The sequence below is a fragment of the Chiloscyllium plagiosum genome, unplaced genomic scaffold, assembly GCF_037043375.1.
Source record: "Chiloscyllium plagiosum isolate Xiang-an unplaced genomic scaffold, Cpla_swu_hap1 HiC_scaffold_16, whole genome shotgun sequence".
NCBI classification, from domain to species: domain Eukaryota; kingdom Metazoa; phylum Chordata; class Chondrichthyes; order Orectolobiformes; family Hemiscylliidae; genus Chiloscyllium; species Chiloscyllium plagiosum.
In genome coordinates, this window is record NW_028270154.1 from 52258264 (window position 1) to 52284905 (window position 26642).

The 26642-nt window shown below is 41.6% G+C and overlaps 1 protein-coding gene across 5 annotated transcripts in view; it reads left to right on the forward strand.

Moving 5' to 3' along the window:
* rnf44 (ring finger protein 44) overlaps nt 1–26642 on the forward strand; it is a 150532-nt gene that overhangs the window by 97993 nt on the left and 25897 nt on the right. For all 5 annotated transcript variants that reach the window (XR_006313614.2, XM_043703738.2, XM_043703739.2 and 2 more), the window contains 3 exons: nt 11103–11313; nt 12496–12663; nt 24346–24516. Coding sequence is in view for 4 of the 5 variants with exons in the window: in XM_043703738.2 (XP_043559673.1) it covers nt 11103–11313; nt 12496–12663; nt 24346–24516 (550 nt within the window). In the remaining variant the exon portion in view is untranslated. The remainder of the gene's footprint in view (nt 1–11102; nt 11314–12495; nt 12664–24345; nt 24517–26642) is intronic.

The window sequence follows — 26642 nt, forward strand, 5'->3', positions numbered from 1 at the left end:
TATGTCAACTAAAATTCTCTCTCCACCAAAGCTGCAATTATTTTAACAGTCACAATTTTGCATAATTCTGCTATGTAGCATGGCTGCCACCATTAACTATGTGAAACAACTATAATTCAGCAGTTTATAATGTCTTTAGGGTGTGATAGATGCTATGTAAATATAACTTCTTTTGCTCCTACTGTGTTTAAATGAAATGTTTTAAGAATTCTTTAATATTTCTCTTGGTTTATTTCATTTCCTATTTGTGCATTCAGTTCTCTAGCCTTCTCATACCGTAAGGATATCACTGGGGTCTTGTATAAATAACATTCTGCTATTAGATGCAGTGCATAATTGTTATTGGTTACATGACATTGATCAACCCTGTAGTCTCCATCTGGCTCCTTACTGCTGGTACTATGACCATTATTGTAGAATATTTTAATAGTCCTTGCCTTTGGCTTTCAGATGCCATGATGATTTCCTATTTTCTATGCAGATATTTATTGTACAGCAGGCACTAGAGGCTATAAGTGCTTGCAACCTTTATGTGCAATTCCAATCTGTTGTACACTGATATTATTTTATTCAGTACCAATCAGCTACTTGGAGGTCCCTTTCCAGAAAACAAAAATATATCCATTTAGTAACAGTGAAAAGTAAAATCTCGTTTCCATACTCATTCCTTTCTCATGAGTTCTCGCTGCTTTCCAGGTGACCTCTTGTGTTCTTGTATTCATTATTAATTTCCTATCTCCTCAATATCTTTTCCTATCTTCTTTATCCCGTATTGTCTTATCTCTCACTTACTGTGTGCCTGCACAAGCAAACACACTTGCACCTTTGCATCCCATTGTGCTGACCGTTTTGTTTGTGATGGTATCTCTGCAGTTGTTAATTTTCTCACCTGTTCCTCATCTCCACGTTTGTTGGCTGCCCTCAGTAAAATAGGTTTCCTATCTCTTTTTCTCAATACCCTCTTCCATCTTTGCTCCCTTGAATTGCTGAGGCACAGAGTTCTGTACCTGGTGCAATCCAAGCTTCATCATCCATTGCAACATCTGATTTGACTGTACTGACCTCAGCTAGGCTTCCCTCTCTTCTCCCAAATGGTTCATTACAATAGGATTGTTTTTAATGATTTCTTCATTGATTTTGTTTTCTTCCGCAACTACCTTTCTCCTTCTACCCCTTTCTCCTCTCCTGTATCAAGAGTAAGTTATTGACTTCTTTCTCTCCAACCGAGAGCGTATATTCACCTATACGTTTTGCTAAAGCTCTCCCCTGTCGTGGGCGCATTCACGTGTATTTTTGTTCACTCTTTCGTCTTCTCGTTCTTTCTTGTTCTTTCTGTCTCCTCCTGCTGTCTCCAAACTCACCACATCCATAAGACGAATATCCTAATCCTTCGACTTCATTTGCAATAAACTGCTTAATATCAAGTCATTTTCTTGATTCCTATCTGGTTAATACTGTGATTGGTTCAACTTTGCAAAGCTAGGGTATAGGTTTGCTCGCTGAGCTGTAGATTTGATATCCAGACGTTTCATTACCTGGCTAGGTAACATCATCAGTGGCGACCTCCAAGTGAAGCAAAGCTGTTATCTCCTGCTTTCTATTTATATCTTTTTCCTGGATGGGGTTCCTGTGGTTTGTGGTGATGCCAGAGAATTCCGAGAGGCCCAGCACTCCAACCACAATGCCATAAACAAGCACATAGATCTAGATGCCATCTATCAACCCCTCAGAAAATGAACAGGAAATGACATCACCACAAACTCCTAAACCCTATCCAGGAGAAAGATATAAATAGAAAGCAGGAGATAACAGCTTTGCTTCACTTGGAGGTCGCCACTGATGATACCTAGCCAGGTAATGAAACGTCTGGATATCAAACCTACAGCTCAGCGAGGAAACCTACACCCTAAACCTCAACCTGAGCTACAAACCTTCACAAACCTTGCAAAGCTACTATCATCAATCCACTCTGCAAAAAAAAAGCACTGTTTGACCATTCTCATTCATTCCTGCCCTTCCTTACTTTTGTCTTTCTAAGTATCTTGAAAGCATATTAAGTGGTGCTTCGATACCTTCCCAATTAGCTGATTAAGGTGGACTGAAGATTGGAGAGATGGCTGAGCCTTCTGTTGTGTGTATGATTGTTCAACACTTTTGCATAGCAGGGATGTCACGAGACCTGACTTTAAACTGGAATGGGCTGCTTTGTTATTGGGGTTATGATTAATGGCGATGTACACTATTTGTTATGGTCTGTGAAAAATCATAATGCAAAGTACACTTGGCATACTAGAACTTTTCGAGTCCCTTCACTGGAGTAAAATCAGATAATAATCAAAATTTGAGCCAAAGCCAATAACACCAGGATGGGTGACAAATTTGAGCAAGACAAGTGAAGAGATCTTAGGAAAGATAAGCAAAAAGACATCTTGAGGAAACAAGAGATAGCAATTTTGACTGTGTGAACTCTCAACTTCTGTTTCTTTAGGCTAGTGTCCATTATCTGAAAGCTTCAGTGAAGCTTTATGAAACAATTTTTACACTAAAGTTATATTAATTCAGTTTTTTTGTAGCAGAAATGAAAGCATTCAGTGGTTTTGCTAAACCAGTAATGAATGCCTCTGTACTTAGATTTACGTTTAATTTCTGCTTCCTCCATAAAATGTACTGATCCGTTTTTAAACATAACTTTTTTCTTAATATACCAAAACACACTCCAGTTTTGGTAGTCATATTTCTCCTCCGTATTACATGCTTAAGCAATGCCAAAGTATAAATCTGCAATATTTTGGATTCTGGCACTTCTTTCTTGAAATCACCAATATTTGTATTTGATGCTCCATTTGACAGGCTTGACTCTTGGTAGACTCTTCATGGTTGAAGTATGTCCAAGATGCAAGTGATTTCATCATCTTCTCTAGACCCCCCCTCATGGCTGAAGAGTTTGACCACAATCTGCACGTGCATCTACAGAACTGGCAATTAGTTTTGGTCATGCTTTGGGGAGTTTCTGCAGTCATGCTGCCTCTGACCTTTTAATGGGTGCATTAGATGTTGTAATTTCCACTTAGGTGGTATTTGAAATGTGTTGAATTAAATTTTTCACTTGTTTTCTGCATTTGGACCAATCGGCTACAGTGTATTCCTGAGAGAGAGGATGTAGTGCAGAAATTTATAAAGTTCTTTTTTAGGGTGCCTTTGTATCATTTGTACTGATCACCTTGATGCTGTTTCCTTGAGGCAGTTCTCCATAGAGGACCTGATTAGGGAATTCATTCACACAGGATACAAGGCTAGCCCATCGAATTCATGGATGTGGCCCCTATGCTGTTGGGTCCAGCATGATGCAGGGCCGTATTTGTGATTTTGCCCTGCTGTCAAATTCTAATATGGACCTTGGTGACTTTAGTAGAAGTATTCTAGGGCTTTGATATGATTCCTAAAGCTATTCAAGAATTCTGCACCGTACAGTGTGTGGTAAGTACAGTGGCCTGATGGAGTCTGATTTTAGTATTAAGCTTAATGCCATGCTGCTTCCAGATTCTATAATGGAGTTAGCCAGATACAGAACTTGCATTCTAGATGCATATATGGATATCTTTATCAATGGTGATATCTCTAAAGAGCACACAACCAAATTATGATTTTTCTAGTCTTGACACTGCTGTTGATGGTTATGTCTGATGCTTGGCTGTTTGTGCTTAATACTGACTGACCTTGATCTTGGAGAGCGAAACTTTTTGACAGCTCTCATGAGTTTATTTACCATGGTCTAGATGCATTCTGGTAGAGGCTATCTTCTAGATACGTTCCCCACTGCAGGCAGCTGGAACACAGCTACTTCCAGAAGCTGTCCAGTTATTGCCTGTGTGAATTTGATGGAGAGACTTGATAGAGAAATTGAAGAGTTTCCTTAAACAGAGCCTGAAAATTAGTTTGTCTCTGGTGGCTTCCTTAGTTAAAGTAACAAAGGAGAGGGTGAAGAGTTGGGGGTCCAATGCTTTACACCAGAAAGCATCAGGTTACCACAAAAACATCAGACAACTCTACACAGGCACAAAAACTTCAACCCTGCAATTATGTAGTAGACATTGGATTTTCACAAATTGATTCAGGCATGCAGTCTTGGAGAACATACCCTAAAATTAGGTTGATGCTCACTTTCAGAAGCTTTAGTTAGCTTCCCGAACAGCATATCTGCTGTCTGCACAAAGCCACACTGATTTCAAGATGACATCATCCAGAAAGCTTGCCAGTATTTTAATAGAATCCTTGTTTGATCTTTTCATATGATTGGGTGAAGACTTACTCCTTAGTTGTTGCACCTTACGTTTTTGGATCCTTCCTACTCTGAGAGAATGCTAACACTCATTGGGTCTTGAGTAAGTTTTTCCTGATTCCCAGTACTCTTAACCAGCACTTCCCTACTTGGACACCAAGTGGGGTCAAAAGCTGGAATTTTGAGGTCACAAGCTCAGACAGTAATGGCTATCATGTAGCTCCATTTCTTGCTCTCATACTCTCTCGTGTTCTCTTCCCCTCACCCAACCCCCCCCCGCCCCCCCCAGCCCCAACGGCAGTTACAGTTCTCAGACAGATGCACCAAGTTTCATGCCTTGAAATGGAGTTACTGTAGGAAAGTGATTGGAAGCATTGCTCCTGACGAAGACTGTAGATGTGCTAACACACTCTGTACTACACTTTCTCATCTCTGCTGAAATGCCTTCTACTCTAGAGGCTCCGCCTTGTATGGTTGACTTGATTTGTCTTCAGTTGAAGAAAGGGAAGACAGGCTTTCTTTCTCAGGAAGGAAGAAACTGGTTTTCTTGTTCCCGTTGATGCAAATTATCTCCTATGATGTGTGGCTTTCTATGAATGAGCTGTTTGAAGTGCTTGCACGACCTTTCTGTTATGCTACAGTTGGGATGGGTAGGCCATTTGCAGTCTTCACTTGGTAAAAGCATGAATTGTACCTCTCAGTTCGTTGTTGTAGTTTATTGGCTTTTGTACTTTACCAGTCATTCTGCTTTTCTGTTAATGCTCAAACTTGTGCTAAGCATTTTTGTAGGCTTGATGGTTGGTTGTTGACGGAGTTTGCAAGAAGACTGCATGTGTAGGCTGTTGAACAGGTTACGAAAAGTTTTCAACATGCTCATCAGCAAGTATACTGAAATCTGGAAGACCAGAGTTTTGTCTTAATTCACTGTCATCGTGACTTTGGGCAAGGAAGATCAAACTGCAGAATGGTGTCAAATTGTTAGAAAGGTTTCTGACAGTTACAGGGTTCTTGGGTTTGACACCTAGTTTAACCATGTCTGGCCATTTGATTTTACAATGTTTTGCTTGGATCTTTCATCTCTACTTGAAGCAGATCAGGTGGTGGTCAGTGCAGCACTCCGCTCCTCATGTAGCATGAGTTATTGTGACACCCTTTTCCTTCTGTCTGACAAGCACATGGTGAAGAAGGTACCAATGCTCGGATCATGAATGTTGCTTGGTTGTCTTATATTTTCTTTTTCAGACAGGACATGATGTTGATTATGGCAAGTTCATGTTTGGCATTACAGGAAAGCATATTTCCATTTGATTTTTTTCTTTCCAACTGCATGCTAATTGAGGATATCTGACTGTGGCATTGAAATCACTCATAAAAATGATTCTGTTGTAATTTAGGAATGATCAGATCATCGTAAAACCTCTTGTTTTGCAATGAAAGTTTGACCATCTCTCTTTTTTTTTTAATCTCCCCAATGGCAAAGTTAACCTGTGACCCTCTTCTGTCAGAAGTAGACTCCTCCAAAAGGAAGTATAATTCTGCACCCATTCCATCGCACTGGTCTTCTCCTACTCTTGTCTTGAAGCCCAGCTTTGACTACGCCATACAGTCTGAGTTCCTTGACTCTTAGATCTGACCATTCTGGCCTCTCATTGATTCAATGATCAAAGAATGCAGACATCCCAATATGTCACTGGCGTGCCCTGTGATATTGTCTTTTTATGGGTTTTTTTTCATTTGTACTTTCTTGTTATTGGATTGAATCGCTCCCTATCTGCTGGTGAAGTAGCATTCGAAGCTGGCTTTGTTTAGGCCTCTTTGTATTGGCTTTCCCAGGGGCGACCAGCGAGTTGTGCATTGAGGTGGGACAGCTGGGTCTCTAGATGGTCCTATCTGATGCATATTCCACTTCTGGGTACATCTAGTGACCAACTGTAATCTAAGGACTGCTTGACTGCAGGTCAAATCTTAAGATTTCCAGTGTGGTTGCATCTATTGCTTTGTCTACTTCCTACTGCTTTGTCCACTTCCCATTGCCGTGGAATTTGGCTGCATGTCTGTAAGTTGTGCTTTCCAACTAAATCTTTGTTATAGACGAAGAAAGGTACATTTTACCACCCCAACACACTCAACTACTTTTGCAGCATTCCAGAGATGAGGATCCCAGTCATCCATCTGGAACAGGGTGCTTCTCTGCTCAACCTTCGTCACATCCATTCTGTGTTTCGTCGTTTCTGTAGTAAGAACCCAAGTCTATGTGTGCCACCTTCCATGCTGTAGAGGACACTTGGTTCTCCCTTTCAATACTTGCCCCTCCATTGTATAGCGTAAGGTTACCAGGACTCTCCGTGAGAAGGGATGGTTAGGACTTGAAGTGAAAGGCTGTCATTACAGAGAGAGCACTGTCAGTTTGAGATTAGTCTCCTTTTTGTGAATGTGGGGAAAGCTGGTCCTGGTTATCAAGATTGAGCCACCTCATGACCTTTTGAACCCTAATCTGACCACATGGGGTGAAATAAAAAGGGAGTGTGTTGCACAAGGTGAAATCTGTTTCATAAAATTTATCATCATACATTCAGAGGAAATAAAGTAAATCAATTCTGTTGCTCTGATTCTGTGAGGTTGCAAAGCCCCTAACTTACTATCAATTCCAAGCTGACGTTTTGAAAACTGGTTTACGTTTCAATTTGTTTGTTTAGTTTAAGCTATCTGTGTCGTGGGAAAATTTGTGTTGAATTTATACTCTTTAAGTAAAAGACCTTCCTGAGAATTTGGTACTGGATTGTTATTTTTCCATCAATCTTTACTCTTTTTATTTTTAGGGGAGATAAGAACAAAAGTCACATTTAAGGAAAGTGACTAGATGCAAAATGGATTAACAATTGATAAACAAGTATATGTTAAATGAATGATTTAAAACATACACATTCTGTATAAAGCTCCTCAACAATCAGTCTGTTCATTTGCTGGGTGATTACTGCCATTGTGCCCATCGCTTTGCAATAATTGGCAATCTGGTTATGTGAGGCTTTTTGGGAAAGAGTGATCATAACATCAAAGAATTCTTCATAAAGTGGAGAGTGCTGTCATTCATTCTGATACTATTAGATTAGATTAGATTACTTACAGTGTGGAAACAGGCCCTTCGGCCCAACAAGTCCACACCGACCCGCCGAAGCGTAACCCACCCATACCCCTACATTTACCCCTTTTTACCTAACACTATGGGCAATTTAGCATGGCCAATTCACCTGACTTGCACATCTTTGGACTGTGGGAGGAAACCGGAGCCCCCGGAGGAAACCCACGCAGACACGGGGAGAACGTGCAAACTCCACACAGTCAGTCGCCTGAGTCGGGAATTGAACCCGGGTCTCTGGCGCTGCGAGGCAGCAGTGCTAACCACTGTGCCACCGTGCTGCCCACTATGGTCCTAAATCTAAATAAAGGAAGCAATAATGGGTATGAGGCACAAGCTGGTGGTGATAAATTGGGGGAAAGTTACTTCAAAGAATGACAGTGGATAGACAATGGCAAACATTTAAAGACATAGATGAACTGTCACGAGTCTTGCACAAAGAAAAATGAGAATGGTGGCCTGACCATTGCTAAGAGGGGAAATTAGAGATGGTATTAGGTCCAGGGATGGGGTACAAATTGGTCAACAAATACAGCAAGCCTGAGGATTGGGAGCAGGTTAGGAGCAAAGGAAGACAAAAAGATGGATTTCAGAGGGGGAGATGGAGTATGTGAAGACAAATGTCCGTTCCTGACAGTCAGAAACAGGGGAAGTTATAAGGGGGAATAAAGAGATGGCAGACTGAATAAATTACATATTTTGGTTCTGCCTTCACCAAAGACATAAATAATATGGAAAACACAGGGCCCAGTAAGAGGGAGGATTTGAAGGGAAATTGATGAAGTTAAAGGCCAATAAATCATCCTGCTTTTCCAAAAAAGATGGAGAGGAAACAGGGAATTAACCTGACATTGATAGTGGGCAAAGTGCTGGAGTCCATTGTAAAAGATTTAATAGCACAGCGCTTGGAAAACAAATACAGGGTCTGACAGAGTCCGCATGCGTTTAGAGAGGAAATCGTGCTTGACAAATTACTGGATTTTTTTTGCGGATGCAACTAGTAAAGTTGAAAAGGGGGAAGCCACTGGATATGTTTCACTTGGACTTTCAGAAGGCTTTCAACAAAGTCTCAAGAGGTTAGCATGTAAAATTGAAGCACACTGGATTAGGGGCAGTGTACGGACACAGAACTGGCTGGCAGATGAGAAACAGTAGAGTCAGAGAGTAATACAGCAAGGAGGCACACCTTTTAGTCCAACCAGTCTATGCCCACCATAATCCCAAACTAAACTAGTCCCCCTTGCCCGTGCCTGGCCCATGTCTCTTGAAACATATTTTCCTATTCATTTATCCAAATGTCTTTTAAACGTTGTAACTGTTGCTGCATCCACTACTACTTCATTCCACTAACTACTGTGGTTTTAAAAAAAACATTGCCTCTCATGTCTTTTTAAAATCTTTCTCTTCTCACCTTAAAAATATGCTCCTCCGTTATTTTACAAACCTGTGCACGGTCACCTCTCAACCTCCTATGTTCCAGTGAAAAGAATCCCAGCCTATCCTGCCTCTCCTTATAACGCAAATCCTCCATTCCCAGCAACATCCTGGTAAAACTTTACTGAATCGTCTCCAGCTTACTACTATCTTTCCTATAACAGGATAACCAGAACTGGACACAGTACTCGAGAAGAGGCCCTACCAGTGTTCTGTACAACCTCAACATAATGTCTCAATTCCGATATTCCATGGTCTGAGCAATGAAGGCTCTTTTACCGAGAGGCAGACAGTGTCTAATGGGGTACCACAGCGATCAATGCTTGGATCCCAGCTACTATTGTGTTTTGGGTTAGTTGAGTTTAGTGGCCAGTACATAGCAGAAAGATATAATGTGGATAAATGTGAGGTTATACATTTTGGTACCAAAAAGAGGAAGGCAGATTATCAGAAAGGCGACAGTGGGAAAGCGACAGGTGTGATGAGACATGGGTTGCCTTGTATATCTGTCACTAAATGTAAGTGTGCAGGTTGCAGCACAGAATAAAGAAGGCAAATGTTATGCTGACTTTCATAGCAAGAGGATTTGAGTGCAGCAGTAGGTTTGTTGTTTGCAATTTTACAGGGCCTTGGTTAGACCACACCTGGAGTATTATGACATTACTTGAAGGGTGCTCTGGCCATGGAGAGAGTGCAACAGTGGTTTACCAGACTGATTTCTGGGATGGCAGGACTGATGCTCTGATAAGAGGATTGGTTAGGATTCCATTGAAGGTTAGAGGAATGAGTGGAGATCTGATAGAAACCTTTAAAATTCCAACTGAACAAGACTGGGCATATGCAGGACGAATGCTTCCTATGACTGGGGAATCCAGAGCGTAGTAAGGATATGGTGAAGACACATCCAGAGTGGTGAGCCTGTGGAATTCTCTGCGAAAGCGGTTGATACCAAAACATTGAATGTTTTCAAGGAGTTGAGCTTCTCCGAGCGAAACAGATCAAAGGGAAGGGGGTGTGAGCCAGAACAGAATACAAAGTTGGATGATCACCCTTGATCATCTTGATTGACAGAATAGTTTGCAAGGGTTGAATGATCCATTTTCTATGTCTATATGTTTTCCTAAAGAACTTCGGTCCGGATCCGACATGGCAAGAAAATGTGATATGAGTTGAGGTTTATTGAGCCTGAAAGATGAGGCCAGGTGATCACTGAAGTAGTCAAATTTGAGGTGACTAAGTGTGAGGAGCTGAGCAACAGCTGGTCTAGATGGAGTTAGATGCTACAAATGTGTCAGCAGATGATCTTTCTGCTGGAGAACATACAAAATTGGGATCTAAATTTGATTTCAGGTAAGATTTAGAGATTGTAAACCATTTCCGCCTGAAGCTGTGGCCAGGAAGAAAATAAAATCAAACTCCTAAGTTTTAGATGTTTTTATTTGGCTCCAAGTTAATGGCTTCTGTGGTTCCATTGTTTAGTTGGTGTAGTTCGTGGTTTATCAAAAACTGGATGTCAGGCAATTAGATTCGTAATGCAGAGACATTCAAACGGTCAACAGAGCTGGCAAAATACCTGTATTGTAAAAGAAATTTCTTTCCAAGACTTGAAATTCATGCCAGTTGGGAAGCAGTGGAGGAGAAACTTCTTCACCCAGAGAGGAATATATGAAATATATGGAATGCTCTGCCCCAGAAGGCAGTGGAGGCCAAGTCTCTGGATACTTTCAAGAAAGAGATGGATAGTGCTCTTAGAGAAATCAATAGTTATGGGGATAAGATAGGAACAAGATACTGATTGTGGATGATCAGCCATGATCATAATGGTGGTGCTGGTTCTACTTCTGCACCTATTGTTTATTGTCTATAACCGCCCCCTCTCTCTTTTTCTCTCAAACTGACATAACATTTCATTTTCTTCGGTGTTCAACCCATGGATTCAAATACTGATTTCCATTTTTGCAACTCTTTTTCAATCTCTACTGTCTAATTTTTCAAGTTCCACGTTGAGATATTCGGTGCGGGACAGTTTATTTGCGTTCAGTGAAGGAAATTAAACTTGATTGAATCTGTGTAAGCATTGGAAAATTGGAAATATCTAGTCACCTGTCCAGCATAACCACAGTGAGAATGGGGGGAGCCAATTCAAATAAGTAAATTTGAAATGAGAATGCAAAAAAATCTAGATTTGGGGTATATTTTAAATCTTTTTTTACAGTTGCAATCTTTTTTTACTTTCTTGCTGGTTTGTTGCAGTCCTCCTGCGCGACGCCAGTGGGGTAGGCGTGACAGGCCTTTGCATAATCCCATAAACCAGGATGAAAACTACCACCATCCTCCATATTCACAGCAACTGCCTATAGATGAAAATCGATCTTACAATCACACAAGCCTATCACCACGTATGCTTCATCCTGCTGCACATCCTCCGCAGCAAAACCCCGTCATGGTGGATCTCCACGAACAGGTTAGAGTCACTTCCCACCTTTGTCAGATTGGTTGGTGTGTATTGACATCGTTGTGAGAGTTTTGACATCATTGTGAGTCTACTGTCTAAAAATACATAATTTATATTCTAAATTGATTAGCTGTAAGGTGGAATAGCAATTGACTGTTGCATGTTACCACCCTACCTTTGTTTTCCTGAGGGTTTAGAAGATACCATGGATGAGTTGGAAAGAACGCTGATAATGGGAATCGAGTTGAGAAGACTGATGTCTAATTGTGCAGAGGAGCCAGGAGCAGCTCAGGCCATCCTCATCCTGGATGCTGTTGCCTTGCACAACCACTAGACTGCCTTCCACTGTCAAACTCTGGACTCCCCTCCTCCCGACTTTCATTTCCTGTGATCGACTCAGGTTTATATAAAATCCTTTAGACTCCAATCATCGTATTCCCTGATTCCAGGGCCTCCCTTCCATACGCTAATTCATTGAGACTTCCTTCCTCCTTTAATTTTCCCAGATTCCAGATCCTCCCTCTGTTCCCAGACCTTAAAAATGCAAATATTGCTAAATCCTGAGGAATCTCCCTCCATCCAAACACTGTTTAACCTTTTTACTAGTGCTCATATATCACTCTGTCACTGCTCCACAATCATAAAGCAATATATCTGGTAACACTGTTTGCCAATAGCATCCCTGTTCTTCAAAAATCTCTGGCTCACAAAGAGGTGATACCACATTAGATCTCTGTGCTTTGTTGCAATCGGTCTTGCATTCCTGATTTATTTGCCCCAATCACTAGGGACGATTTGGCTAATGTTTTCCATCCACTATCTGGAATTGTGAGCAATTACTGAAAGTATTTCATCTTGCTGAAAAATGATTAATGATATTCTGATCTAAAATGAAAAGGGGTAATAAATACTGTGGTAAAAATTCTTATGATGTAACCTATTCTTGCATAAATGCTTTTATAGAAGTGCATTCTAAAAGCTGTACAATTTATAAATGAGCAAAATTATTGAGTCTTAACTTGCCAGTTTAGAAATGAAGTCTTTGTCTGTATGTGGAACCAGTTGATTACTTTTGTCCTGATGTGTAGACAAATGTTAATAGAATATTGTTGTTAATGTAATTTAATCACTAATATCTTAAAACTCTGTTTGCAATCATCTTGGGTAATAATTATTCTTTTTTACTTTTAGATGCATCAAGGAACAGTTCCGGTGTCCTACACTGTAACCACAGTAACGGCACATGGTTTTCCACTCCACGCAGGGCAACATATCCCAGGGTGCAACACGCAACAGGTCCCAGCATGCTCAGTAATGTTCAGTGGACAGCACTACCCAGTGTGCTGTGTCCCACCACCTGTGAGTTTCACAACTTAAGATGTGTCATATTATGCTCGAGCTCTCAAAAGTCAGCTTAGATAAAAAAAAGTTAGGCATGACAATTCAAAATAAAAGTCCTTGCCATTTTTAATATTTTATTTAATGGCTAAACAACATCTGGAAAGTTCAAAGATTTATATTGCCATGTTTTTAAGTTATGAATTTGATTGATTAATCAAGGCTGCCCAAGCATTTCTCTTGAACCAGAGGTGCCACATAGCTAAAACTCAGGCTGAGGTTTCAGTTTTCTTATTTGTCATGGCTTAGTAATTTTTTCACTATCATTGTGAGAACATGGGGCATGAGTGGGCCATTCTGTCCCTTGTGAACACTGAGCCATTCATGATTGTGGGTGATGATCTACCTCAGCCTGTACTAGCCTCATTTCCCTTGATGTCAATCTCTATCTTGAACATACTCTATGACTGAATTTCCACAGTCTTGGGGTAGCGAATTCAAAGACTCGTTACTTCTGCGTGAAGAGGTTTCACCTTCTCTGTTCTTAGTTCTGAGACTGTTTCCTGTTTCTAGACTGGTTAGACAGGTGAAATGTCCTAACTACATCCACACTATCTAGCCCGTCAAGAATTTTATAAGTATCAATCAACTTACTACTCATCCATCTAAAGTTTGGAGAATTCAGGTTCAGTCCCCTCAGTCTCTCCCATAAGGCAGTCCTGTCATCCCAGGAATTAATCTGATGAATTTCTGTTGCGCAAAGGCCAAACTGCACCTAATTCTGTAGGTCCAATCTCCCCAGGCAAAGCATCTTTACTTCTGTACTCAAAATCTCAGTAATCAAGGCCAGCATAGTATGTGCCCTCCTAATTGCTTCTCTAACTGCATATGACTTATGAATAAGGCCACCCTGTCTGGTTTGATCTCCCACCATTTAATAAATAATGTGCATCTCTGTTTCTCCTGCCAAAGTCGGTAGCCTCGCACTTATCCATATTATATTTCAGCTGGCATGTTCTTGCCCACTTATTCAGCCTGTCGAAATCCTCTTGAAGCCTTATTGCATCATCCTTTCAATACTCATTTCCCACCTTGTTTTATTGGTGCCTGCAAACTTGGACATCCAGATCGCTACTATAGATAGTGAGCATGCGGGGACCAAACTGATATTTGTGATATCCTATTGGTCACAGCCTGCCAAGCTGCAAATTCGTTTATTCCTATTTTGTTTACTGACCTCCTTTGAGAGAACTTTTGAAAATCTTTTGTAGAATGGAAATGCACTGCATTCACCTTTATCTCCTCTGCTGTTAACAACCTCCAAAACATTTGACAAGTTTCTCAAATAAGATATTAGCTTCAAAAATCCGTGTTGTGTCTGCCTCTGATTCAGATAATTGTTTCATAAATTTGAAGTTACCACACTCTTCACAATATTCTCGTATTTTCCCAGTTGTAATAAGTCTGTAGTTACCCATTTTCTGCCTCTGTTTTCTAATTAATGGCATTCAATTTGAAATATTTTAATTTGCATGGACTTTCTAGACTTCTTAGAATTTTGGAATATGATTACCAATGCATCCAGAATCTCTGTAACCATCTCTTTTACCACCCTGAAATGTTGTGGTTGTGGGAAGGTTCGCTGAGCTGGGAAGTTGATTGCAGACCTTTCCTGCCCTGTTGAGGTGACATCTTCAGTGCTTTGGAGGCTCCAAAGTGCTGCTGTACGGTGTCTTCTGGAATTTATTTGGTTCCATTTCTGCTGCTTCCGGTTCCCAGTTCTGGTTGTTTGTTCTAGTGTCTGGTGTATCGAGTCTAAGTCTGTGTTTGTTGATGGACTCCATGGCTGAGTGCCATGCTTCTGGAAATTCTCTGGCTGTCCTATGTTCAGCTTGTCCTATGATTGTTGTGTTGTCCCAGTTGAATTTGCGGTCCTTGAAATCTATGTGTATGGCTACTAGGGACAGCTGGACGTTGCGTTTAGTGGCTAGTTGGTGTTTGTGGATTAATGAGAGAGGAGGAAACCAGCAATCAACTGCCATTCATGGATATGGTGGTACAAAGAATACAGAACAGTAAATGCACCACAAGTGTGCAGGAAAGCCCCACACACACACCAGCCAGGTCCTGAATTACAACAGCAACCACCCAAATGCACACAAGAGAAGCTGCATTAGGACCCTGTTCAAAAGGGCTACAAGTTACTACAGCACTCCCGACCGATGACGAGAAGATGAACCCCATCTCTACAGAGTCTTCGCCCAAGAACGGATAACCTCGCAACTTCATCCACAGATGCCTGAGAGACAGACAACTGCAACCTAACTCACTAGCCAAAGTGCTTTATATAAAAAACGCCTCTGAATTGACAGCCAGACATCTCCAACAGCTGGGATTCATGACAGCCCGTAATCCAACAGGCATGCTTAAACAACAACTCACCAGGACAAAAGACCCAGTACCCATCATGTGCATGACCAATGTAATTTACAAGATGTCACCTATACAGGGAAGGAAAGGTCTGCAGTCAACTTCGTGCACATTAAAAACTGCATGAAACACTACATCGGGCAAACAGGCAGGCAACTGGCAATCCACATCCACGAACAACAACTAGCCGCTAACTGCCATAACCAGCTGTCCCCAGTAGTCATACGCAGATGACAAGGACTACAAATTCGACTGGGATAACAATCATAGGACAAGCTAAACCTAGAACAGCCAGAGAACTTCTAGAAGCATGGCACTCAGCCATGAAGTCCATTAACAAACACACAGACCTAGACTCAATATACCAGCCACTACCACAAACAACTGGAACTGGCAACTGGATGCAGCAGAAACAAAATCAAATAAATTCCAGAAGATACAGTACAGCAGTGCTTCACAGGAGGGTCCAAAGCACTGAAGATGTCACCTAGACAGGGGACAAAAGGTCTGCAAATCAACTACCCAGCTCGGCAAACATACCCACAGCCACGACAACTGGCACCCGAGCTACAAACCTTTGCACTGAAATGTGGATCATTTGGTTTCTAGGGATTTGTCAACTTTCAATCCCATTAATTTCTCTAGTATTACTTTTTTTTACTCATTTCATTGAGTTTTTCATTCTTATTATTCCATTGGATCATGAGTTATATTTGGTAGATTTCTTGCATTGTCCACTTTGAAGACAGACAGTCATTATTTACTTTGTCACTCACTTCCCTATTTCCTGTTAGAAATTGTTTTGACTCCTCTGTTCTGTTTATGCATTCACAATTGTCATTGGTAATGTTTTCCTGTTGTACAGCCATAGAAACTTTTACATTTTATTTCTATGTTTCTTACTAGTTTGCATTCATTATTGAATGTATTGTCCCTTTCTTTATCAGTTTCTTGGTCTGCCATTGCTGAGTTCCAAATGTTTCTGGTCCTCAGGCTTGTTGCCTTTTCTGGGAATTTTATAAACCTCTTCCTTTGATCCGATGTGATTTTTAACTTGATTTATTATCCATTGTTGACTTGCATTTCCTAATGGCTTTTTGTGCCTTAAATGAATGTACAGTCCTATGTTGTTTCTAAGCTTCAGTGGGATAGATTCTATTGTTTGATCAGCCTAAGATCCCCTCTCACTAATGCACTGGTTCCACCCCTGATAAACAGTGCTGCTCAGCATTTTTTACTTGTCTTTCCAAAATGTTGAATATCCTCGAATAGTCAGTTCTTACCCTGAATAATCTTTCACGCCCATGTCTATAATGGCACTAGATCAGACCCATTTACTTTGATTTGTGCCATCAATTCATTTGCCTTGTTGCAAATGAGCATTCAAGTAGTATTCTGTTATTTCTGCCTTTTAAATGTGATAACTTTTTTTAACTCTATGGCATTTGCAGTTGCTGCCCTCCATTTTCACTTATTATTTTTCTACTTGCCATAACCAACTTTGTTTTATTCTTATCTGAAATCCGTATCAGATTCCTATCCATCCCCCGATAGTTGTTTAGACCATCTTACCACCACTAGCAAATCTCCCTATTATGAGAATATTAGTCCCAGTCCTACTAAGTTCGATAGCCTGTCCTTCTACATGTGTCACCTACTCCAGAACTGATCTGTGTCCCAAAAATCTAATGCCATCCTCCCAACACAATTGCTCCAGCCATCTGTTCCTTTGCTTGATCCTATTACTTTTATATTCATCTACGTGTGGTACTACTTTGAGTCTCACCAGTAACCAAAATGGGAAAACCAGTTAGTGAGCATGATAGTGCTCTATCTTCCCAGACAGTTTGGCAGTGACCCATTCCCCCTCTCTCCACATGCTGCTAACCTGTGGTGTGGCTACCAGCTTAAACATACTGCCTACATAGTACTCAGCATTGTGGATTCACGACGTTAACTCCAAGTTCGGAAACCTGTGCTTGAGCTTCTGCAGCTGGTAATACTTCCTACACTTGAGCTCAGCCAGGCGTGTGAAATGTGAGGAACTTGCTGTGTGCCATAGACAGGCATGCCCACATGACTGAGCTGCCCTGCCACACCTTAAGCTTACATTTGGACTATTTACTGTAAATTACAGGCTAGGAAGTAGAATTAATCACTCTTACTCATCAGTAATGTTGCCTCTAAACTGTGTAGTGCATTGTGGATGTCAATCACTGTGCCAATGCATTGGCTTCCACATGCCAATGCCTCTCACTCTGAAGTCTCCATAGTGTAAAAGAGACATTACAGGGGACATTGCTTATCAATCAGCTACTTCTCCTGTGTCAGTGAGGTGGATACTTTGTTTTTCTATATTCTAGCTATTTCCACATTTCTTAAGTGATGAATTAATCTAACAACTTGTACATACATCCTTCATGGTATAACCATAAATTGATTATTATTATAATATTTTGTTTGGTTAATCAATCATTTATCCTTCCTGACAGTTCATAAATTTCAGGAGTTTGGAAGAAACAAGCAAAGTACTCACGTCCCTGTTTCTCTGTGCAGTCTCACTTTGACTTTTCAAGCAGCAATCCAAACTGTGTAGTAAAGATCTCCTGCTCCTGTCATCTGCCAGTCATTTTGACGGGAACCCCCTCCCACACTGCAGTGAATTTGCTTAATCGCCAAATTTCCAAACTCTCACTGTGTCTGGCTGCACTCAGAAATGAGTCTTCATACTCCCAAATTAAAACATTGATATTTTCACATAATGTTCAAAAGTTAGGAATATATTTCTACCTCAGGTCATCCGTTAAATTGTTGAGTGTATTTTAATTACTGAAGTTTATTACAAATGTTTATTTCTCAAATACTGAGATTTTAAATTTTTTTAAAAAAAATTCCCTCTCCAATTTGCTGAAGAGCTTTTAACATCTTTATTGTCTCATCAGGACTAATCACAATGCACCTTCTGTGGTTTTGACATATGGATTTTACAATGCAACAGTTACTCAGCTGACTATTTTATAGATTTCATATTTTATCTATTATCAAAATGATTGATAGCTGAGACAGTTGAAGCCATGGTGAACATTTATCTTTGTAGTGAAGCCTCTACTCCATGCTTTAAAACTCAGCAATGTTAACATTGAGCTGAATTGATCGCTTCAATTTCAATTATACTGCTCTTGCATATGTCACTCACTGAGCCAGTGAATGGAGTAGTAATACATTTCAACAGCATTAATTGCTGCATAAGCAGTCCTGCTGACCATGTTGTATATGCAGTTAAATATGAAACTGCACCTTACCTAGAGTAGGTTTTTTTTGCTACCATCCTCTTTTGGGATAGGAATCTGTAAGACTTGATTGATCTGGTGTAGTAGAGGAAATCCACTTACTGGTCTAACTAGAAATGGCTTTTGTATTGAGTAAGAAGTAGAAACATAGAAGATAGCAACAGGAGTAGGCCAGCTGGCCCTTTGTGCCTGCAGCGCTATTCAATTTAATCATGACAATCATCCTACTCTGCACTCTGTTCCAACTTTCACCCCATATCCTTTGATCCATTTAGCCCTACAACCTCTATCTCATTTTTGAAAACATTCAATGTTTTAATTTCATCCGCTGTGAAATTTCAAAATTTTCACAAGCTCACCACTCTAGGTGAAGAAATTCCTCCTCATCTCAGTCCTATCTACTCAATATCCTTGGGTTGTGACCATTGGTTTTGGACTCCCCAGTCATCAGGGACATACTTCCTGCATTAACCCTGTATTAGAACTTGATGGGTTTCTGTGTGATTACCTCTTCATTCTTCTAAACTCTAGTTAATAAAGTCTTAATTGATCCGTTCTCTCCTCATACATTGATCCTGCCATCCCAAAAATCAGTTTGGTAAACCTTTGTTGCACTCTCTCGATAGCCAGAACATCCTTCCTCAGATGAAGAGACCAAAACTGCACACCATACGACCAGGTGTGGTCTCACCAAGGTCCTGTACAGTTACAAGACATCTCAGTTCCTGCCTTGAAATTCTCTCTCCATGAAAGCAAGATAGCATTTGCCTCCTTCATTGCCCGAAGCACAAACATACTTTTCAGCGACTAGTGTGTAAGGATGGCACCTCCCCTTTTCCCAATCTATCGCCATTCAGATATTAATCTGTCTTCCTGTGTTTTGCTACCAAGGTGGATTACCTCATATTTATCCACATTCTACTTCATCTGCCGTGCATTTACCCACTCTCTCAACTTGTCTTAATTGTGCTGAAGCATGTTTCCATCTCCTTCTAGTTCACCCTGCTTTGCGCGAAATGCAAACTTGGAGGTATTACATTTAATCCATCATCTAAATCATTAATGTGTATGGGGTGCAAGCACTGATCCCTGCAGTAACTTACTGGTGACTGGCTGCCACTTTAAAAATGACCCATTTATTCCTACTGTCTTTTTGCCAAACCGCTCTCTATTCTTTTCAGTACACTGTCAGCTCGTGTTTTAGTTTTACATGCTAATCTCTTATTTAGGATTTTATTGAACTCCTTCTGAAAGCACAAGCAAATCACAACCACTAGTTCCCCTGGTCAACTCTGCTAGTTACATCTTCTCAAAATTCCAAGAGATTTGTCCAGCATGAATTCCGTTTCATAGACTCATGCTGATTCTGTCTGATCCTGTCACTGTTTTCAGATGCTTTGCTATTAAATCTTTTATAGTGGCCCCTAATATGTTCCGGGAGGAGAAAGTGAGGTCTGCAGATGCTGGAGAGCAGAGCTGAAAATGTGTTGCTGGAACAGCGCAGCAGGTCAGGCAGCATCCAGGGAACAGGAGAATCGACGTTTTGGGCATAAGTCCTTCTTCAGGAATGAGGAAAGTGTGTCCAGCAGGCTAAGATAAAAGGTAGGGAGGAGGGACTTGGGGGAGGGGCGTTGGAAATGTGATAGGTGGAAGGAGGTCAAGGTGAGGGTGATAGGTCAGACTGGGGTGGGGGCGGAGAGGTCAGGAAGAAGATTGCAGGTTAGGAAGGCAGTGCTGAGTTCGATGAATTTGACTGAGACAAGGGTGGGAGGAGGGGAAATGAGGAAACTGGTGAAATCCGAGTTCATCCCTTGTGGTTGGAGGGTTCCTAGACGGAAGATGAGGCGCTCTTCCTCCAACCGTCGTGTTGTTGTGGTCTGGCGATGGAGGAGTCCAAAGACCTGCATATCCTTGGTGGAGTGGGAGGGGGAATTGAAATGTTGAGCTACAGGGTGGTTCATAGGATATGTGGAACAGTCCATCTTCCGCAACTACACTGGCTCCACCCCCCACCTTTTCCTCCGCTCCATCGATGACTGTATCGGCGCCGCCTCATGCTCCCACGAGGAGGTTGAACAGTTAATCCACTTCACCAACACCTTCCACCCCGACCTCAAATTCACCTGGACAGTCTCAGATTCCTCCCTCCCCTTCCTCGACCTTTCTATTTCTATCTCAGGTGACCGAATCAACGCAGACATCTACTACAAACCGACCGACTCCCTCAGCTACCTGGACTACACCTCCTCCCACCCTGCCCCCTGTAAAAACGCCATCCCATTCTCCCAATTCCTTCATCTCCTCCGCATCTGCTCCCAGGAGGACCAGTTCCAAAAACGTACAACCCAGATGGCCTCCTTCTTCAAGGACCGCAATATCCCCCCCGATGTGGTCGACGATGCCCTCCACCGCATCTCTTCCACTTCCCGCTCCTCCGCCCTTGAGCCCCGCCCCTCCAACTGCCACCAGGACAGAACCACACTGGTCCTCACCTACCACCCCACCAATCTCCATGTACAGCGTATCATCCGCCGTCATTTCCGCCACCTCCAAACAAACCCCACCACCAAGGATATATTTCCCTCCCCTCCCCTCCCCTATCAGCATTCCGTAAAGACCACTCCCTCCATGACTCCCTCGTCAGATCCACACCCCCCCACCAACCCAACCTCCACTCCCGGCACCTTCCCCTGCAACCGCAGGAGGTGCAAGACTTGCGCCCACACCACCCCCCTCACCTCCCTCCAAGGCCCCAAAGGAAACTTCCATATCCGCCACAAATTCACCTGCACCTCCACACACATCTATTGCATCCGCTGCACCCGATGTGGCCTCCTCTATATTGGAGAGACAGGCCGGCTACTTGCGGAGCGTTTCAGAGAACACCTCTGGGACACCCGGACCAACCAACCCAACCACCCTGTGGCTCAACATTTCAACTCCCCCTCCCACTCCACCAAGGATATGCAGGTCTTTGGACTCCTCCATCGCCAGACCACAACAACACGACGGTTGGAGGAAGAGCGCCTCATCTTCCGTCTAGGAACCCTCCAACCACAAGGGATGAACTCGGATTTCACCAGTTTCCTCATTTCCCCTCCCCCCACCTTGTCTCAGTCAAATTCATCGAACTCAGCACTGCCTTCCTAACCTGCAATCTTCTTCCTGACCTCTCCGCCCCCACCCCAGTCTGACCAATCACCCTCACCTTGACCTCTTTCCACCTATCGCAATTCCAACGCCCCTCCCCCAAGTCCCTCCTCCCTACCTTTTATCTTAGCCTGCTGGACACACTTTCCTCATTCCTGAAGAAGGGCTTATGCCCGAAACATCGATTCTCCTGTTCCCTGGATGCTGCCTGACCTCCTGCGCTGTTCCAGCAACACATTTCAGCCCTAACATGTTCCGTACTACTGATGTCTAGCTAACTGGTCTATAGTTACCTGCTTTCTCTGTACCTCCTTTTTTGAGCAAATAGCTACCCTCCAATCTATTGAACTGTTCCAGAGTCCATAGAATCTTGAAAAATGGCCATCAGTACCTTTTCTGCAAATTCTTCACCTCCTCTGGGAAGTAGATTGTTGGGCCCTGGAGCTCTATTGGCCTTTAGTCCCATCTATTGCCCCAGCAATATTTCCTTCAGTTTCTCTCACTCACTAAATCATACAGTTCCCAAAATCTTTGGGATGTTGTTTATCTTTCTCAAAGGCAGAACAAATATACACATTTAATTGCTATCTCTTCATTCTACAGTAAACTTCCCCTGTTTCTGGTTGTAACGATCTTGCATTTTTTTCCTCTTCACTCACTGTAGATGTTTTGTCAATCGGTTTGTGAGATCCCTGCAAGCTTGCTCTCAGTAGTTTATTCCACGGTAGGAACTAATTACAGATTCTATTGAAAGGCAGTGTTACAGAGACTGTGAAGTGGACCTGGATGTTAGGTCTCCTTCCTTTCAGATAGCAAGCTGTTCAGCACGCAAGTCTATCTGCTATAATGATAGTAGGTAATGCCTAAGGCACTCCTCAGTGTTAATGCTTTCAGAATTTGCGTGTGGATCTGAGTGACCACGAGGAAGTAGATTCAGTGCAATCTATATTTTAGTTTGCAGCTTCATGACTGCATAATTGAATCATTTAAATTTGTGATTGTTGTATATGACTTAATATCCCCCTTAACATGAAATTAAATGGTATTTACTTGGTTATCTGGACTAATTTTAGATTTTTTTTACACTTGTGTGAAATAATTTAAGTAGTTAGACTGTTGCCATTCCTAAAGGAGGAATAAAGTGCTTACATGACAGGAATATAAATGGAACATTTTAGTTTTCTCTTCTTTTATACTCAACTTTTTTTACTTAGTCATAGAGATGTACACCAGGAAAGAGATCCCTTGGTCTAACTCCTCCATGCTAACCAGATATCCTAAATTAATCTAGTGCCATTTGCCAGCACTTGGCCCATATCCCTCTCAACCCTTCCTATTCATATACCAATCCAGATGCCTTTTAAATGTTGTAATTGTACCAGCTTCCACCACTTTCTCTGGCAGCTCATTCCATACACATACCATCCTCTGCATGAAAAAGTTGCCCCTTGGGTCTCTCTCAAGTCTTTCCTCTTCTCACCCTAAATCCTATGCCAAATAGTTCTGGACATCCCCACCCCAGGGAAAAAACCATATCTATTATCCATATCCATGCTCCTCATGATTTTATAAACCTGTATAAAGTCACCCCTTAGCCCTTCCAGGGAAAACAGCCCCAGTCTATTCAGCCTCTCTCTCGAGCTCAAATCCTCAAAACCTGGCAACATCCTTGTCAATCTTTTGTGAACCCTTTCAAGAGTCTTAAGAGTTTTACCTCTCTGGCTACTTTACTAAATAGATGTCAACTTGGTTTTATGAAGAAACTGTTCAACTTTTAAACTTTGTCAGATTCTGATCTTAATGAAGCCTGTGTGGGGGCATTTTTAGGTCTCCTCCCATTTAAAGGAACTGCTCTGATATTATCTCATGACTAACACCAACTTCTTCTGATGTTCGATATGAAAAACTGCCAACTGTGTGTGTCAGATTTTACTGTAGAACTAACAGCAACAACTACTTCTGAAGCGTAAAATGACAAATATCTCCCCACCAAGAGATGTGCAGCTAAATACTAATATCAGGAAATTGCTGCTTGAGTTAATTCTGCTTCTCCTGAAGCTGCCTTATAATGGCTATTCAGCATTTCCTGCTTTTGTTTCAGATTTCCAACATCTGCTGTATTTTACTTCTGTAGTAGTCTGAATAGGATTCCTTTCAACTGTGCCTGTGTCTCTGAGTGTGGAAAGACCTAAAGATTCAAGAGTTGTGTTGAGTCAATGATCAAGCGAACTCCAGCGACCCAGATTGATTTCAGATTTGATTCTCTGTCTGTTTGCTCTTTTCAGGCAGAGCCACAGTTATTCAGGCTTCCCAATCCAGCAATCCTGCTAAACTTGTGCCCATCTGAATGTGGGATGAGGACAGAATTAGACTTGGCTGTGATGCTCCCTGCATGTTTACTAACCATCAAGGGTCAGTTAAGAGTGCTGTTCACTTGGTGCAATTCTGCAGCGTGACTGATACCTGTCAGACTGTAGTGCAGCAACAAGAGGAAGGGGAAAGACATATTTGAAATGACCAAGCAGCCATTTTTCAATTGAATAACAATGAAAGCTTTCTTTTTACTAAATGGCAATATTAATGTATAACAGTATAACTTTCTTTTTCCTGTTTGTTAACAGTTGTATGAGGTTTGTTTCATACCATGCATTCTCTGAAATGATGTACAACTGAATATATGGTGGATTGCATTCCAGGTCTTTAGATAGCCAGATCATGCACATTTTCAGAATTCCTGGGAATTTAATAGTATGAGTACATCAGTTACCGCTGTCCATCTAGAGCCATTCCAGGCATTATCCTTTTCATGTTGTAAATGTCTTTTTTTTTCCAGCTGATTCATGCGTGCACAATGCAGCATCTGCCAGTCTCTTACCAAGCCTTCCCTCCACTTATCTCCGGTGAACATTTTATACTGCACCCTCCCCATCTGCCACCCCACCAGCATCCCCACCTTCCTCCCTTGGGCCAGTTTGTTCCAATCCAGCCACAGCACCCACGACTGGTAAGTAAAATATTTAAACGTGCAAATTTAAAACTTAATTATTCAGCACAGCCATTCTGCTTGCAGTCTAGGTAATGCTCTGAAAGGAATTAATAATGGTTCCTGTTTTTCTTTCCTACTATCCCTGTAATCTTTCTTGTTTTAATGGGACGGGGGTGCAAAATATCATATCTGCAGCCACTCGTCCATCCATTCTACATTCAGTATCATTGCAGTCTCTGGAAGTTCACAGAATCACAGAATTGTTACTGCATAGAATGAAGCCATTCTCCCGTCGTGTCTGGCAGCGTCTGTGAAGGGAAGTCAGGGTTAATGTCTCTGGTCTGGTGACTCTTCCTCAGAACTGAGGAAGGGTCACCGGACCTGAAACGTTAACTCTGATTTCCTTTCACAGATGCTGTCATACCTGCTGAGCTTTTCCAGCAATTTTTGCTTTTGTTTCTGATTTACAGCACATGTAGGTCTTTAGGGTTTTTTCCATTCTCCCAACATGTCTGTACTGGCTTAGTCAAACAGGGAATCATCTTATAGCTGGTACACTTGTATTGTGCTCTTGTATCCATTTCACATCAGATTTTTGACCCTTGTGTTTTTTGTCCATTAGCACGAAACAGTTTACCAGATAAAATTATTTCTCAAAGCACTCAGGCCATTCAGTCAGAGACTTTTTAAAAAACAGCATCAAGGCATATGGGGATAGTGTGATGAAATGAAGGTGGAAGATCAACAATTGCAGAACAGTCTCAAAGGGCCAAGTGACCTATTCCTACTCTTACTTCTTTAGTTCTTGTAAACCACAAAGACCAGCAAGTCCAGGGTTTTGATTGACAGACTTGGTTGAATAGCTGATCGCAGCTGAATTGGCAGCAAAGATGGTCTAATTAACCTCCTTCCATGGGCTGGGAAACCAAACATTGAACAGAATTTTTGTTCCTAATCTCCCCAGTGGAAATTGAGCCCACTCTCGCTTGTGGCTCAGCCAACCAACCAATGAGTGCTCATGTACTAATACAAGATTATCTGGTTGGGAGAGCAGAGGGTTTCTACCACATAGAATCTACTTTGTTTAGGGGGAGAGTGCAAGCTATTACAACAAACATTTTTTTTTCTAAACCATTGACATTGTTTCCCACCTCCCAAAGGTAATATTTTAGCAGTTCTGTGACATTATGTTGCATCTAAGCCATCAAGCCAACTCTTGGGCTGAAATATGTAAAATTAATACTTGGGGGTTTACATATGTGGAACACCAAAGTATGTTGGATAACTTTAAACCATTGTCGTTAGTGTTTTTAATTTCTATATAATTTTCTAATGAAACACTCTTCTACTTTTGCTGTTAAATGTGTTTAACTGTTTGTCTGTGAAGCTACTATGTCAGAGTCTTGGTATTAGAGAGTGGGAGGAATGGGTTTAATCAAACAGTTCTATGTGTAGAACTGGTTGCAGAAAGGTAAGAGTGCTAAAACTAGTCTCTGTTCTTCTGATTTACAAAGTATGGAATTATTCGGGGTCTGTTTTCTTAATGTAGGATCCAGAATTCATCACCTGAAACTTGGTGGAAGCAGGCTTGATAACTTCCAGCAGAATCACTCTGCAGGGCTATGGAAAAGGAACAGCAGAATAAGACTAATTTTAAAAATTCTTTCAAGAAGCTGGCACAGGAAGAATAGGTTGAACGGTCTCCTTTTGTGCTGGACAATTGTAAAGAAAAAATACTAACGTTATTGTATTTATTTTGAGAGAAAGACCTTGGAAAGTTTCTGTGGTGCTCCTTTGTAACATTGACAGGTCTGCCCCTGCCTTGGCCTGTCTGCTGACGAAATCCAAATCTATGCCTTTGTTACCTATAGTCTTGATTATTTCATGGGGTGGTCATGTCTGACCAACTTGAATTTTTCAAAGTAGCAGCCAGGTATGTAGATGAGGACAGTGCATTTGATGTAGGCTACATGGACTTGAACAAAAATTTTCATAAGGTCCCACATAGACCGATAGCGAAGGTAAGAGCAACTTGGGATCCAAGGAAATTTAGCTAAGTGGATCCTGAATTGACTGAGTAGCAGGAAGCAGCAGATGATTGCTGAGGGGTATTTTTGTGATTGGAAGCCTGTAACCACTGGGAT